General features: G+C 32.1%; 2 protein-coding genes across 2 annotated transcripts; both read left to right on the top strand.

Moving 5' to 3' along the window:
* Positions 1-418: 418 nt before the first annotated feature.
* MONOS_16045 (uncharacterized protein) lies at positions 419-2,218 on the top strand (the record flags this gene model as incomplete). Its single annotated transcript, XM_067868954.1, has 1 exon — positions 419-2,218. The coding sequence occupies one exon, from the start codon at positions 419-421 to the stop codon at positions 2,216-2,218; it is 1,800 nt and encodes a 599-aa protein (XP_067719605.1).
* A 3,526-nt stretch (positions 2,219-5,744) lies between these two features.
* MONOS_18278 (uncharacterized protein) lies at positions 5,745-7,317 on the top strand (the record flags this gene model as incomplete). The annotated part of the gene is made up of 2 exons (XM_067871282.1): positions 5,745-5,949; positions 6,254-7,317. The coding sequence occupies 2 exons, from the start codon at positions 5,745-5,747 to the stop codon at positions 7,315-7,317; spliced, it is 1,269 nt and encodes a 422-aa protein (XP_067719604.1).
* Positions 7,318-13,223: the final 5,906 nt, after the last annotated feature.

The raw sequence follows: 13,223 nt of genomic DNA, 5'->3' as shown, positions 1-13,223 counted from the left end.
AATCAATGAAATTCGCATTCAGGATGAAAACAATTCAGAAATCAGTAGTTCGGATGAAATATCAGAGCAATCGGATGAAATGGTAATGTGGAGCGAAGTAGAATCTGATTATCAAAATTCAAGTGTTTATCACAAAAGGAATGACGAAAAGAAATCAGAATCCTTTTCTTCTGAAAATGAAAATAAACAAAAAAGGAGGAAAAAATCTCGTAACGAAAAAAGAAGATGCAAATTGAAAAGGAAAACAGTGTTGCATACAGAAGAAAATCTTTCACTTCTTCGGAAAAAACTGCAAGAATCAAGTAAAATTCCTTATTCAATTGTTGATCAAATAACAACAGATGAAAAGTTTCGTCTTTGTGAATCGAAAAAAGTGTTGTATAATAATGTGGAAAACGAAGAGTTCAAACCTATTGAAATGGTTGCAGAAAAAAGCAAAAATCCAATGTGCAAACAACCAAGATATGTGTATGATTCTCCATCAAGATTATCAAACATTTTACGATCTTACGGAAAGAAAACAATTAATAAGTACATGAAAAGAGGAGTTCCTGCTTGTGGAGATACGATAAAAACACATGAATGGGTTTCAGAAATGTATTGTTTATTATGTCGAACTCTTAAAAAAAAACCATGGCCTTTGCAACCGGAATTGACATATGGGTTTTTAAAACTACTTGGAATTGGATGTCGATATTCAATGAAATCCTTGAAATCATCCATCATTCCAAGTTTATACTCCTTGTCTCAAACAAACACCAAACTTCCAGTGGATATTGAAGTGAGACAAGCAGTTATGCAAGCGAATAGAGAGATTCAAACGGCTCACATGAAAATGTTCAACTTAAATATCAAAACAAGAGGTGGTGCAAACATGCTTGTATCAAAAGAAAAGGAGCCTTTGATAGTGGGTGATTTGGAACGAATTATTTCTTCTATTCCAGATTGGGTTGTCGAGAAGCCCAGGGAGGCTTCACTGTTTATTTTCGCACTCTCCACAGGATCAAGAAGCATCACCTGCGCAAATATAAAATTGAGAGATATTGTACGAGTATATGCAAAGGAAAATTCTTCATTTCTTAAGATAACTTTCAATTTGGTGTGTGGCAAAAACATTAGAATGGATGACCATTGCGTGACCCTGGAGGGGGACATTTGTTCAAAAAGCAGCTTGAATTTCATATGGTGGTTTGAACAATACTTAGTGCAAGAATTTGGCCTTTCGTTAACTCGATTTGATGAATGGAATCTAAAGGATTTGGGGTGGGAACGTGTGTGGGGCTTGCGCAAAGGTGCCATGAGGGTAAGGATACAGAAGAGGGCAAAACAGGCAGGCTATCCCGAGAAGCTTTTTGGATTCCATTCTTTTCGCTCCGGGTTTCTGTGTTCAGCTTTGCTCAAAATAGGGGATAGCCCATACAAAAGAGAAAGCGTGCTGGAAACTGCCTCTATAATAGCAAAATGGAAGTTTGGAGGTCCTACTGAGGAGAAGTACCTCAATAGGACTTCCAAAGCTACAATCATTGCAAACAGAACAAACTTTCCAAGTGATGTTCTGGAAAGCGATAATCCGTATGACTTTGATCTATCAAAGCCGGAGGTTTTCCATAATATGAAAATCAACCAAAGTGAATGGAAGATAGACAGTATAATAGTCACTTTAAGGTTTTATATTTTGCAAGTAATAAAATTCGCCTGCTGGAAACTTGGATATCCATCTTCTTATGTATCCAAATTGCATTCAATGGCGGCGACAAAGTTTATGAAGGAACATGATATAAAAAGAAAAAAGACTCAAACCACTATTCAAGCATGCAAAGAGTATGTTCTCCAACTCGTTAAAACCAGTGGCGGAGATTTAATTGATATTGCAAACGAATTCCTATCGCAAATAGATGACTATCTTGATGGAAAGATCATATTGGATGTTAAAGATTTTGAGCCAAGAAAAAAACTTAGAGAGGAAAGAACAATAAATCCAATAACAAATTGCAAATCCAGAATTCATTGGACGAGAATGGAAGACGATATTTTGATAAAAGAATTGATGGATGGGAAATCATTTGCAGATATTGGAGAAAAACTGAAAATAAGATCAGCCAACTCGTGTAGAGACCGTGTAAGGAACATTATTAAACAATTGACAAATGAGAAAGCAAAGGAAAGCAGTGGCATCTTGATGAACTTGAGGCGGAATACATCTCGTTCAAAGCAATAGTGCGATAGTTGAACATCATTAATCTGTTAACGAAGAAGATCTGCAAAGGAGAGAGAGAGAGAGAATAGAGAGAGTCAGCGAGAGAGAGTGAGAGTTAGTGAGAGTGAGAATGAGAGAGAATGAGAGAGAATGAGAGAGAAAGAGAAGAAGAGAAGAGATATCAATAGTGGTTTGATGAAAGAAGTGGACAGCCAAAGTGATGATTCAATCTTTTGCAAGGACGCAATTTGAAAGCTGGAGATTAATCATGAACTTTTTGTGAGAACTTCTTATATGCACCATGTTGCACATATGAACAAGGTTTGTGAAATTGATTTTATCTTTCTTTATTTTGAATTATTGCAATTTCTTCTTTGATGCATTAACATTCACAGTGGAGAAACAAAATCTTCGCACTCTTTTTCACTTCAAAATAACATCATTTTGTTGTTTCCACAAGACGAAGTTTAATTGTATTTAAACTAGGTTAGGGTTAGGGTTAGGGTTAGGTTAGGGTTAGGGTTAGGTTTTACAACTCTTCCCCTTTTATGCATCGAGTTGGAGAATATTTTCATTATGAACGTTTAATTCACTCATGTAGCTATTTGTATGGAATATGATTTATTGGAATCTGTTGCATATCTCTGTAAAATTTTGATCCGAAAAGTGACCTTTTAGTATCATGTCGAAAAATGACATTTCTAAAAATGAGATTAACAACGATTTTGATGTGATCAAATATTCACATATGTCATGTGATTAACTGCACATGAAACAGAATTTCGTTATGACCATTATTTGTCGAGTTATTGCGAAAACAAAAATTTCGATTTTTTGGTGTTTTTTTCCAAATTTGCAAAAATCCCTCTTTTATGACTATTTGAATGATATCTCCAATTCCATATGTACTAATATATCGTTGCATGTTATTAACGAATATCACTTTTTTATCTGAAAACTCGGAAATTTTTTATGGAATTTTTCGATTTTTCATAAAATTTGTCTATGTATGATTTCTATGAAAAAATACTTCAGTTTACATAATTTTGTAAATATTTATATTTGTGCGGAGGAAAAAATCATTAATGCAGCATATATCCTTGCCTGTAATATATGTTAAAGACATATAGATTTAACAAATGAATATCGAAAAAAAAATTAATATATGAATTCTCATTTTTCAATATGAAAAGTGACTGAAAACATAACCTAGTTGAATAATTGTTTGAAAATAATTGATTAATAAATGAAACTATAAATGCAACAATTGCCTGCCAATGAGATAAATGTTAAAGCAATGAGATCAAAGAATTTATCTGTCTCATATTCGTTGAGATATTGAAGAATAATATCTTTGACTGAAATTATTAGAATAAATGTATTTTTGAATTTTCGTAAAAAATCGATATAATAATGTTTATTGTTGAAAACATAGTGAATTTGATTATTTCATGCTGCTTTGAACTTTTTCAAACGATATCTTGATTTGTGAGAATTAAGAATAAAATTAAAAGAAAATCAATTTTTCTTCTATTTGAAAGTCTATGGAAAAAGTTAAAAATGACAAAAATAAAAAAATTCTGGAAAAATTTCTGTGTACTTGAAAAGGAAGGACATTAATTGTAAACAACGGAAAAATTATTTGTTTTTCGAAATCTCTGATATTTGGTGGGATATTGAAAAACATTGGAAAAAATTTTTGAATGGAAATAAACTTATTATTTTAATAAATATTTATTTATTTGCAAAGTGCACGAAAAAAAAATCGATTAAAAGCAATCAAGTGAGATTAACAAGTCTATTTTTTGTCAGAAAAGCTTCTTTTATATTTTGAACGAAATATTGAGTGAGAAAAATGGATTATTTTAAAGAACACAATTAATAATAAATATCATAATTCATCCGATAGTTATTTAATTAATTTATTCCTTCGGGTTGTAAAATAAATTTTTGTAATATTGTAAATAATAATTGATAATTTCATTATTGATTTTCATTTACGAAATCAAATATTTGTAATATTGAAATATTCATATTTTCAAGAACCGAGTTCATTTAAATCATAGATTTCAATTGATTTAACCAAAAATTGACAAGCATTATAATGACGAAAATCATCAGAATTGCGACATATATTATTTATTCACATTTCCATTAACTTTATTTATTTCAAATTGCATAATCTTTTGATTGAACTTTTTTTATAAAAATTAATCCAATGAAATAAAGAAAAACTGTTATTATATAGATAAATGAATTATTGAGTTTTTTTATTTAAAAGTTTTTATGAATTGTTAAAGTATTCATTTATCAGGAATTGTTCATTATTATTACACTAAAAAAATATTACAACCCATAATAACATTTTTAAATGTCAAATTTAAATTTTCGACAACCTCGATCAAAACATTTGCTGTTTAATATTCGAACCAAGAAGTTAGACAACTTGAAACAGGTTGAAAGCAATCATTTTGAAGGTTTTTTTTATATTTATGTTTGCATATTTATCTTGTTGATTTCATTTTTGTTAATTTATATTTTTTTTGGGATATTTGAAAAAGATAAAGAAGCTGAAGAATTGGACAAACCATATTTCGAAATGCCTTCAAACTGGGATGAGTTTTTTGCTGAATGCGGGATAGCAACAAAAAGGGAGACAAAATTACAAAAAACCTTAAAAAAAAGCAAACCGCTTACATTACAACGTTATTCTCAACAAGTTACAATTCTATCTCCTTCTCTCCATCGCAAATATAAATGGGCTGAAAAACTTTACGTTCCATATGCGAAATTGCTTAAAAGCCAACCTTTTCCAATACAATCATCAACAATCTCTTCATTCATTCAATTTCTCTGCATTGAATGTTTATATTCTATTAAAAGTGTTGAAAATGTTGTCATTCCATCTTTAAAATCACAACATCTTCAACAAACGAAAGAATTCGACTTTTCCAGTGAGCTTAAATTAACAATTCGATCTGCTTTTTCTTCTGTCAGAAAAAGCGGATGCTACAAAAGGGAAGGAGAAGGAAAAGAAGCGGCACTGCTTGACGATGTAGCCCTTATCATTGAAAGAAGCAATTCTGGTAATATGTTTTTTGATTTTGATTGTTCTCTTTTTCTATTTGCTGTTCACTGCGGAGCTAGGTCAATTACATGTGCAAACGTTTTTTTAGAGGATGTTAAAAACGTAACAATTTCGGATTTACACGCTGAGTGCATCTTGGTTGAAATCAGATTGAGAAGGCTGAAGGGACATCCAAACTCTAACCACTCTGTAACGATCGAAGGAAGATTTGCTCATACCAGCTTACATGAACAAGTCAGAGATCCTGTTTATTGGCTTGAGCGTCATTTGCAGGTTAACCACCATCTATCTTTGAAAACGAGACAAAAGTGGCCGAAGAATGTGTTGTCGAAAAAGCTGTGGGACATGAGCCCAGCAGCAATGTCCTTAAGGTTCAGAAAAAGATCAGAGCAAGCAGGGTACCCTTGTAAACTCTTTTCTTTTCACTCCTTAAGGGCAGGCTTCATCTGTACTGCAATTATGGTAGCCGGAACAGATGAAGAAAAGTTAAGAGGGATACTTGAACACACTGCTTACGTCGCTGACTGGGTCCCATTTGGCAGGGCTCAGTTAACTTACGTCAGAAATACCTCCAAGAAAATAACGGTATGCTCCAGATTAGTGAATCCCAAGCCTGGAGATACTGTAATAGATCTGGCTCTAACTTCTATCGCTGCATATCATAGTATCAAGTTGTCAGACCCAAAAAGAACAATCAAAGAACAATTTCAGACATTTAGAAATGCAGTGAATGATCATTTCAATGATGCAATGAAGCACTTGGAAGATGGTGAAAGGGAAATTCGAAACCAATGGAAGAAATGTGCTAAAGCTTATATCGACAAGAACGAAAACCTTTCCTTGAGAGCAAAGCGTGCATTCACCAAAAGAAAAGTCTTCTTTTAGAGCTTTGAAGGAAAATGACTTTCACACGATAAGAATGAAAATCATTCGACAAGACGTGGTTTGTAAATTGTCAAAATCATTAGCTAATCTTGACAATTTGGTTGATGATTTTGTTAATCTAAGTGATTATCCTGTGAGACGCAGTCTAGATTTAAAAGGCAGTTTCCCTCAAGAAGCATCATCCAACTGCACATCATCTTCAAATGAAAATGATCTCTCAATTCAACAATCCGATGAAGAGTCACAGGGTCAAAGCGAAAACACTGAAGGGAGCGAATCCACAAACACGAACTCAGATGGAGAAGGAAAACAATCAAACCAAGAATGCACATCATCATCTTCAACACAATCTTCCAGCAGTGCAACTTCAAGTTCTTCTTCTTCACCATCATCTGTTGAAGTTATATCAGACAACCCGTATCAACTTCCAAATAGATTACTTATGAACAACAAAAATTCCACAAGTTCCAATGCCATAAAGGTGAAAAAGAAGCAAAAGAAAAGAAGATTCTTCACAAAGGAAGAAGATGAGCTGCTCAGAAGGTGTAAGCAGCAAAAAATGAGATGGTGCGACATGTCGCTTCAATTCGATGGAAGAAGTGGTCAGGATCTTAAAGATCGTTGGCGAAACTTGCAAAAGAAGCAGTGGCGAAGGCACCCAGAATATTCCAGGGACGAAGTGTTGCATTGTTTGAAAATAATACATGATGACGAGGATGAGAACGATGCCAAGGAAAATAATACTCACGCAATAAAAGTCATAAAGGATGATGCGAATGACTGCAGTTTACAAAGAAATGAGTCAAGTGAATCCGAAGATGTTGATGATTCTGAAAGTTGCTCGGATTCAAGTGAATGGAAGGAAATCAAATGCGAAGACAGCAGAGAAGACGATGAAGATGATAGAAACGAAGAAGAAGTGTGTTGCGATAATGAGCAGATGAACAATGATTTAACGATAAGCATAGTTGATGACGAAGATGAAGATCTGAATGCTGCTGATGAGTTAATCCGTGCAAGTTACAGAAATAAATCGGACTCGTTCACAAAGAAAAAGAAGTCGCTTGAAGAGTTGTCAAAGAAAACATCATCTTCTTCTGTTGTTAATTGCAAAGAGAAGAAATTGAAAAGACGTTCTGGAAATTGAATTTTTTGCCTTTATTGAAATTAATCTGCTGACAGGCTTGCTCCATTTTAAATATTTTTATCATTCACATCAAATATTGTCAATGAAAATATTACATACACTTTCAAAAGCAAGAAATGGAAAACTTGACTGTTCGAGAAAGGTTCTGTTAAAAATGAACAGAAAATCAAAGTATATTTTAGAAATGAAATACGTCACAGATGAATATTGAAAATTCAATCATTTTGTTCAGTCAAGAATGAACAAAAAGAGAATAATTGAATGCTTCTTGTCAAATAAAAGGAATTCGATGGAATCGTTCAATTCTGGAAAGAACAAAATAAATTAGTGTTATTTACAAAGTTTTTCGAAAGGAATTATCTATTAACAAAGGTGGACTATTTAGAAAGGTTTGTTTAATAATTTTATTGTTTTGAAAGAGAAATGTTAATTGCAAAGAAATTTATTGCAAAAAGAAAAAAGCGATATGACAATTGAAATCGAAAGGTGAAGTGTTTCAGTTTTTCGTTGAATGCGGAAGCAATATACAAAACTAGATGAAGATTGAAGTTTTGTAAATCCATCGCTGAGAAAAGTTGAACAAAGAAAATAAGCAAAAAAGCATGAACACATAATATAAAGTTTGATACAAATTCATTTAGATCTTTGTCATTATCAGTAAGATTATGAACGTTCGTGTCAAAGAAGAAATATGGATAATTACATGAAGAAGAAGTTCAACTTCGGTGAAACAACAAACACGCTTGAAGGGAATACTTGGGAATGATCTTTGCCATGCATCCAGAAATGATATTTTCAATGAAAACTTTTCCATTTTTGCCAAGTATTGATTTTCGTTGAGGAAAAAATTTGTTGGATTAAAAGCAGAGTAAATTTACAGAAGCACACTAATCAGCTTTTGCAACTATTTGTTATGCATTTAGTCTAGATTACTGCAGTGTTTGTTAGATTTAGTAAAGAAGGAGCAAGGTTTTTGACATTTTCATAAATTGACAATGGAAAACATGATCGGATGAAAGGAAATTTCACTTTTTTCAAATAAATTTTTGAAAAGAATGTTCATTAATATCTCCAATTTAATAAGATGCATACAGAAATATTTTGATTCATTATTGGAATGAGATTTTCGTTCATTTGTTTTTAAAATTCTGTGAAAACATCATCTGAAAATGAAATTCAGAAGGTTAACAATTTACGATTGTTTTAACGGTGAAAGTTCATAATTGTTATGTTTCTTATTGAGCATTTTTGAAACGAAATATTAAAACAAATAAAAACTAAAAATAAAGAGTTTGGCAAACAAAAATGAAGTTTTATAACTTTCTCAACGAAATTGAATAACTTGCGAAAGTTTCTAATGATGGAAATAAAGATATTGTTCTTCATTAAATATGAATGAAAACTAAAGATTATCAAATGAAGCGGAAACTTGGTAATTGAATTCAAAATAAAAGTGATACAATTCAATTGAAAGTCAATGCCAATCTTATTGAGCGTAAAATATGTGAATATGCTTGCAAATTATCATGAATTATTATTTATAGCTTATATGTTACTGGAATATTATCTGCTTTCAAACAATTTCAATGAATTAAATTATTGAAACTGTTTGTACTCAACAAAAGAAAAAATTTTTCTTTTCATGAGATTGAATTAGCAAGATAAAAATGAAAAGAAATGATTTAAAAATGTTTCATGTTTTGATATAAGATAATCTCTGGAAATAATAGTAATTTATATGATTAGAAAGATAATGTACAAAAAGAAAGATGAAATATTACAAACTGGTAATACAATTGAAGAAAGTTAACTGTATATGCTTATTTCGAAAGCGATCTCAATTTGAATCATAATTCATGGTTTGAATGAGCAGATAATCTTAAACTATTTTTGACGAATTTCTTTGCAAAGATGGAAGAATGTCAGAAGAAATGCTTTTGTCATAGAAGAATGTTTATTTGCGCAGCCGGAAATAGTGCACATTGAGTATGCAATCAACATTTTTTGCATCATTCACAAATTATTTGATTACTGAAATATATGGAAAAAGATGCAAGTCCAAAAGTTATAAGCTGTTAAATAGAAGATTTACGTGTTAAAAAGTTGCTGAAGAAAAGTTGCACGATGATTTTACTTTGTTTGACGAAGAAGATTACTGATTTACAACATGTTCCAAAATAGGATCTTTAAAACATGAAAATTTGATTTGATCAATATTATTTATTTGCAATTTATCGAAAGTGGATTTTTATGTTGCAGTAATAAAGTTTGTTTAATAATATGATAAGCAATGCAATAAAAAGTTGAATGGCAGGTTTAACATTGCAATAAATTTTTTCAAAAAAAAATTATAAAAGAAAAAATTCAATTTTCAAATAGTAATTATACTGATTGATGTGTGGAGGAATATCCGCTGACCCAATCTCTTAGTAATTGCACCACATCCTACCTCCACTAACATTCCCCAACATATCCCTCTAACTCCGATCACTTGCCCTCCTCTCACACTCCACAGCATCACCAAGTCAATACCCCCAAGTCATTTTTCTATGTGAAAAATCAGAACCGAACTCAAAACAACTAGCCGATCGGATTTCTCAGCAACCACTGGGCCGATCGAAACGCCGTTTGGCCACATCCGGGCATGGGTTACTGTGCCGGTCATATGTGTTTCGATTCAGCCACTTGCCCCTGGTTCACTCTCTGTGACCTCACTAACCAAGCACCCCCAGTCACTATGAAAATATATTTCTTTTCTGCACCGCCTGCCAGACCCCCACCACCAACACCCATATGCATGCTCTTACCGCACTATATGCACATATATCATATATTAATTTCAAATTTATCTGGCTGTTACTTCTGGAGTTATACTCGATTTACCTCAAAAATGAACATTTTCACTCAAAAATTCGATTAAAACTCAAAAACTACAAATAAGTGTATCCAACAAAAAATCGTCAATATACAACATTAGAAGTCGTATTCATGTGCTTAATCGTATTTTATATCGACTTTGAAATTTTCGAGAAAAAATTTTTTCATTTTTTCAGTCAAAATGGCCAACTTGTCCGCACTGCCCTGCCACAACCGCTCGACAGAAAAATTTAGATTCGAGTATGTTTATAAGGGGCCCACGTCCTTGCCACCTGCCAATTATCAAAGGAATCTGAGACCCCATATTTTTCGGTCCTTGATCTAAGATCACCACTTTTTCAGTTAAAATATTCTTATGACATTTTCTCTCTAACCAGACCAATCTGGCCCGAAAAAATTCAGCGGACTATTCGCGAATTATCCGAACTTTTTGTGTTTTCATAAGTTTCGATCACAACTTTCATAAAAACCGATTTTCACCAATTTTTCTATTTTTATGAATAACTTGAGCTAAATTCAACTTAATCAGAAAAATGAAAATTTCTCATTTTTCGAATTTTTGACCCTGACTTCAAAAATTCACAAATAGTCCAACTAACACTCTGGTAAAGTCTCACGGCTTAGAAAAATTTATTTATCGAGATATTTTAAAAATAATTATGAAAATTTTGACAGAAAAATTTTATTTAACATATCATTCCACAATTTGAATCAATTAATTTCTGATTTTAATATCAATCAATTCCTCTCATATTATTACCCATATACGTAACTTTTCATCAACCACTAATTCCTTCTTCTTTATTAAATATAAATTTTTTAAAAAAATGTTTGATCTAGATCATAACCATTTTTCTATGTTAAAAATTCAATTTTTAATCGTTAAATTTTTTTCTATCTGACTTCACATCATTATTAGGTGACATTTTTCGTTGATTTATGTATTGAAAATGAATGAAAGTTGTTGAAAAAGACACTTCGTAATTAACCAGATTGGAATAAAAAAATTTTTGCGTAAACTCAAACAAAATAAATAAGTGAATTATTGTATAACAAATAAAATTTCCACAAATATGAACAATTTAGAAAAATAAAAATGTGTAAATATTTCAATAAGTAGATATTTATGAAAATTTGACATTGATATTTAGCACTTAACTGTGAGATATACTTAAAAAAATAATTTCATTTATTAATAGATTGAAATTTCAATATGTGAAAAATAAATTTTTTGATCATTTAGAAAGCATACAAATATAATACAAAAGATCATTGAAAATGATTAAACAGCTGTAATCAAATATTAACAAAGATCACGATAAGAAACTTCATTTTACGCTCTGCGCGAGTCCGACATCCAAAATGCGAACGTCTTTTCTGATAAAAAACGCGAAATGCTTTCGCGTTTTTTATCAGAAAAGGGGTGAGCATTTGGGGTGGAGGCGAGCGATATGTGTGTGTCGCCAATTGTTACACGTTGCGCAGCAACTCGCATTCAATTCGGTTTGTAAGTTATTTTTATGCAATTTTTTTAAATTTTTATTTTTTTGTGTTGGCAGGCAAAATCTATCGATTTTGCTCAGAATTGACGATCCGAGGTTTTGAAAGGTGCAATTTGTTTTTATTTTTCTTTTTTAACTTTTGTCATAACACCTCCCAAACACACATTCTTTTTGTTGTCTGGTCATTCTTTCTTTTTTAAAAAAAATATTTTCATTTTTTCAGTCTATCTGAATGACCCCCTTTTTCAGTCATTTTTTCCTTCTTTATCAGAAAAGGGGTGAGCATTTGGGGTGGAGGCGAGCGATATGTGTGTGTCGCCAATTGTTACACGTTGCGCAGCAACTCGCATTCAATTCGGTTTGTAAGTTATTTTTATGCAATTTTTTTAAATTTTTATTTTTTTGTGTTGGCAGGCAAAATCTATCGATTTTGCTCAGAATTGACGATCCGAGGTTTTGAAAGGTGCAATTTGTTTTTATTTTTCTTTTTTAACTTTTGTCATAACACCTCCCAAACACACATTCTTTTTGTTGTCTGGTCATTCTTTCTTTTTAAAAAAAATATTTTCATTTTTCAGTCTATCTGAATGACCCCTTTTTCAGTCATTTTTCCTTCTTTATCAGAAAAGGGGTGAGCATTTGGGGTGGAGGCGAGCGATATGTGTGTGTCGCCAATTGTTACACGTTGCGCAGCAACTCGCATTCAATTCGGTTTGTAAGTTATTTTTATGCAATTTTTTTAAATTTTTATTTTTTTGTGTTGGCAGGCAAAATCTATCGATTTTGCTCAGAATTCGACGATCCGAGGTTTTGAAAGGTGCAATTTGTTTTTATTTTTCTTTTTTAACTTTTGTCATAACACCTCCCAAACACACATTCTTTTTGTTGTCTGGTCATTCTTTCTTTTTTAAAAAAATATTTTCATTTTTCAGTCTATCTGAATGACCCCCTTTTTCAGTCATTTTTCCTTCTTTATCAGAAAAGGGGTGAGCATTTGGGGTGGAGGCGAGCGATATGTGTGTGTCGCCAATTGTTACACGTTGCGCAGCAACTCGCATTCAATTCGGTTTGTAAGTTATTTTTATGCAATTTTTTAAATTTTTATTTTTTGTGTTGGCAGGCAAAATCTATCGATTTTGCTCAGAATTAACGATCCGAGGTTTTGAAAGGTGCAATTTGTTTTTATTTTTCTTTTTTAACTTTTGTCATAACACCTCCCAAACACACATTCTTTTTGTTGTCTGGTCATTCTTTCTTTTTTAAAAAAATATTTTCATTTTTTCAGTCTATCTGAATGACCCCCTTTTTCAGTCATTTTTCCTTCTTTATCAGAAAAGGGGTGAGCATTTGGGGTGGAGGCGAGCGATATGTGTGTGTCGCCAATTGTTACACGTTGCGCAGCAACTCGCATTCAATTCGGTTTGTAAGTTATTTTTATGCAATTTTTTAAATTTTTATTTTTTTGTGTTGGCAGGCAAAATCTATCGATTTTGCTCAGAATTGACGATCCGAGGTTTTGAAAGGTGC

Source organism: Monocercomonoides exilis (assembly GCF_001643675.1).
Source record: "Monocercomonoides exilis strain PA203 chromosome Unknown scaffold60-472593, whole genome shotgun sequence".
Lineage (NCBI taxonomy): Eukaryota > Preaxostyla > Oxymonadida > Polymastigidae > Monocercomonoides > Monocercomonoides exilis.
The sequence above is the reverse complement of the archived record's forward strand: the minus strand, read 5'-3'. Positions and strand labels throughout refer to the sequence as shown.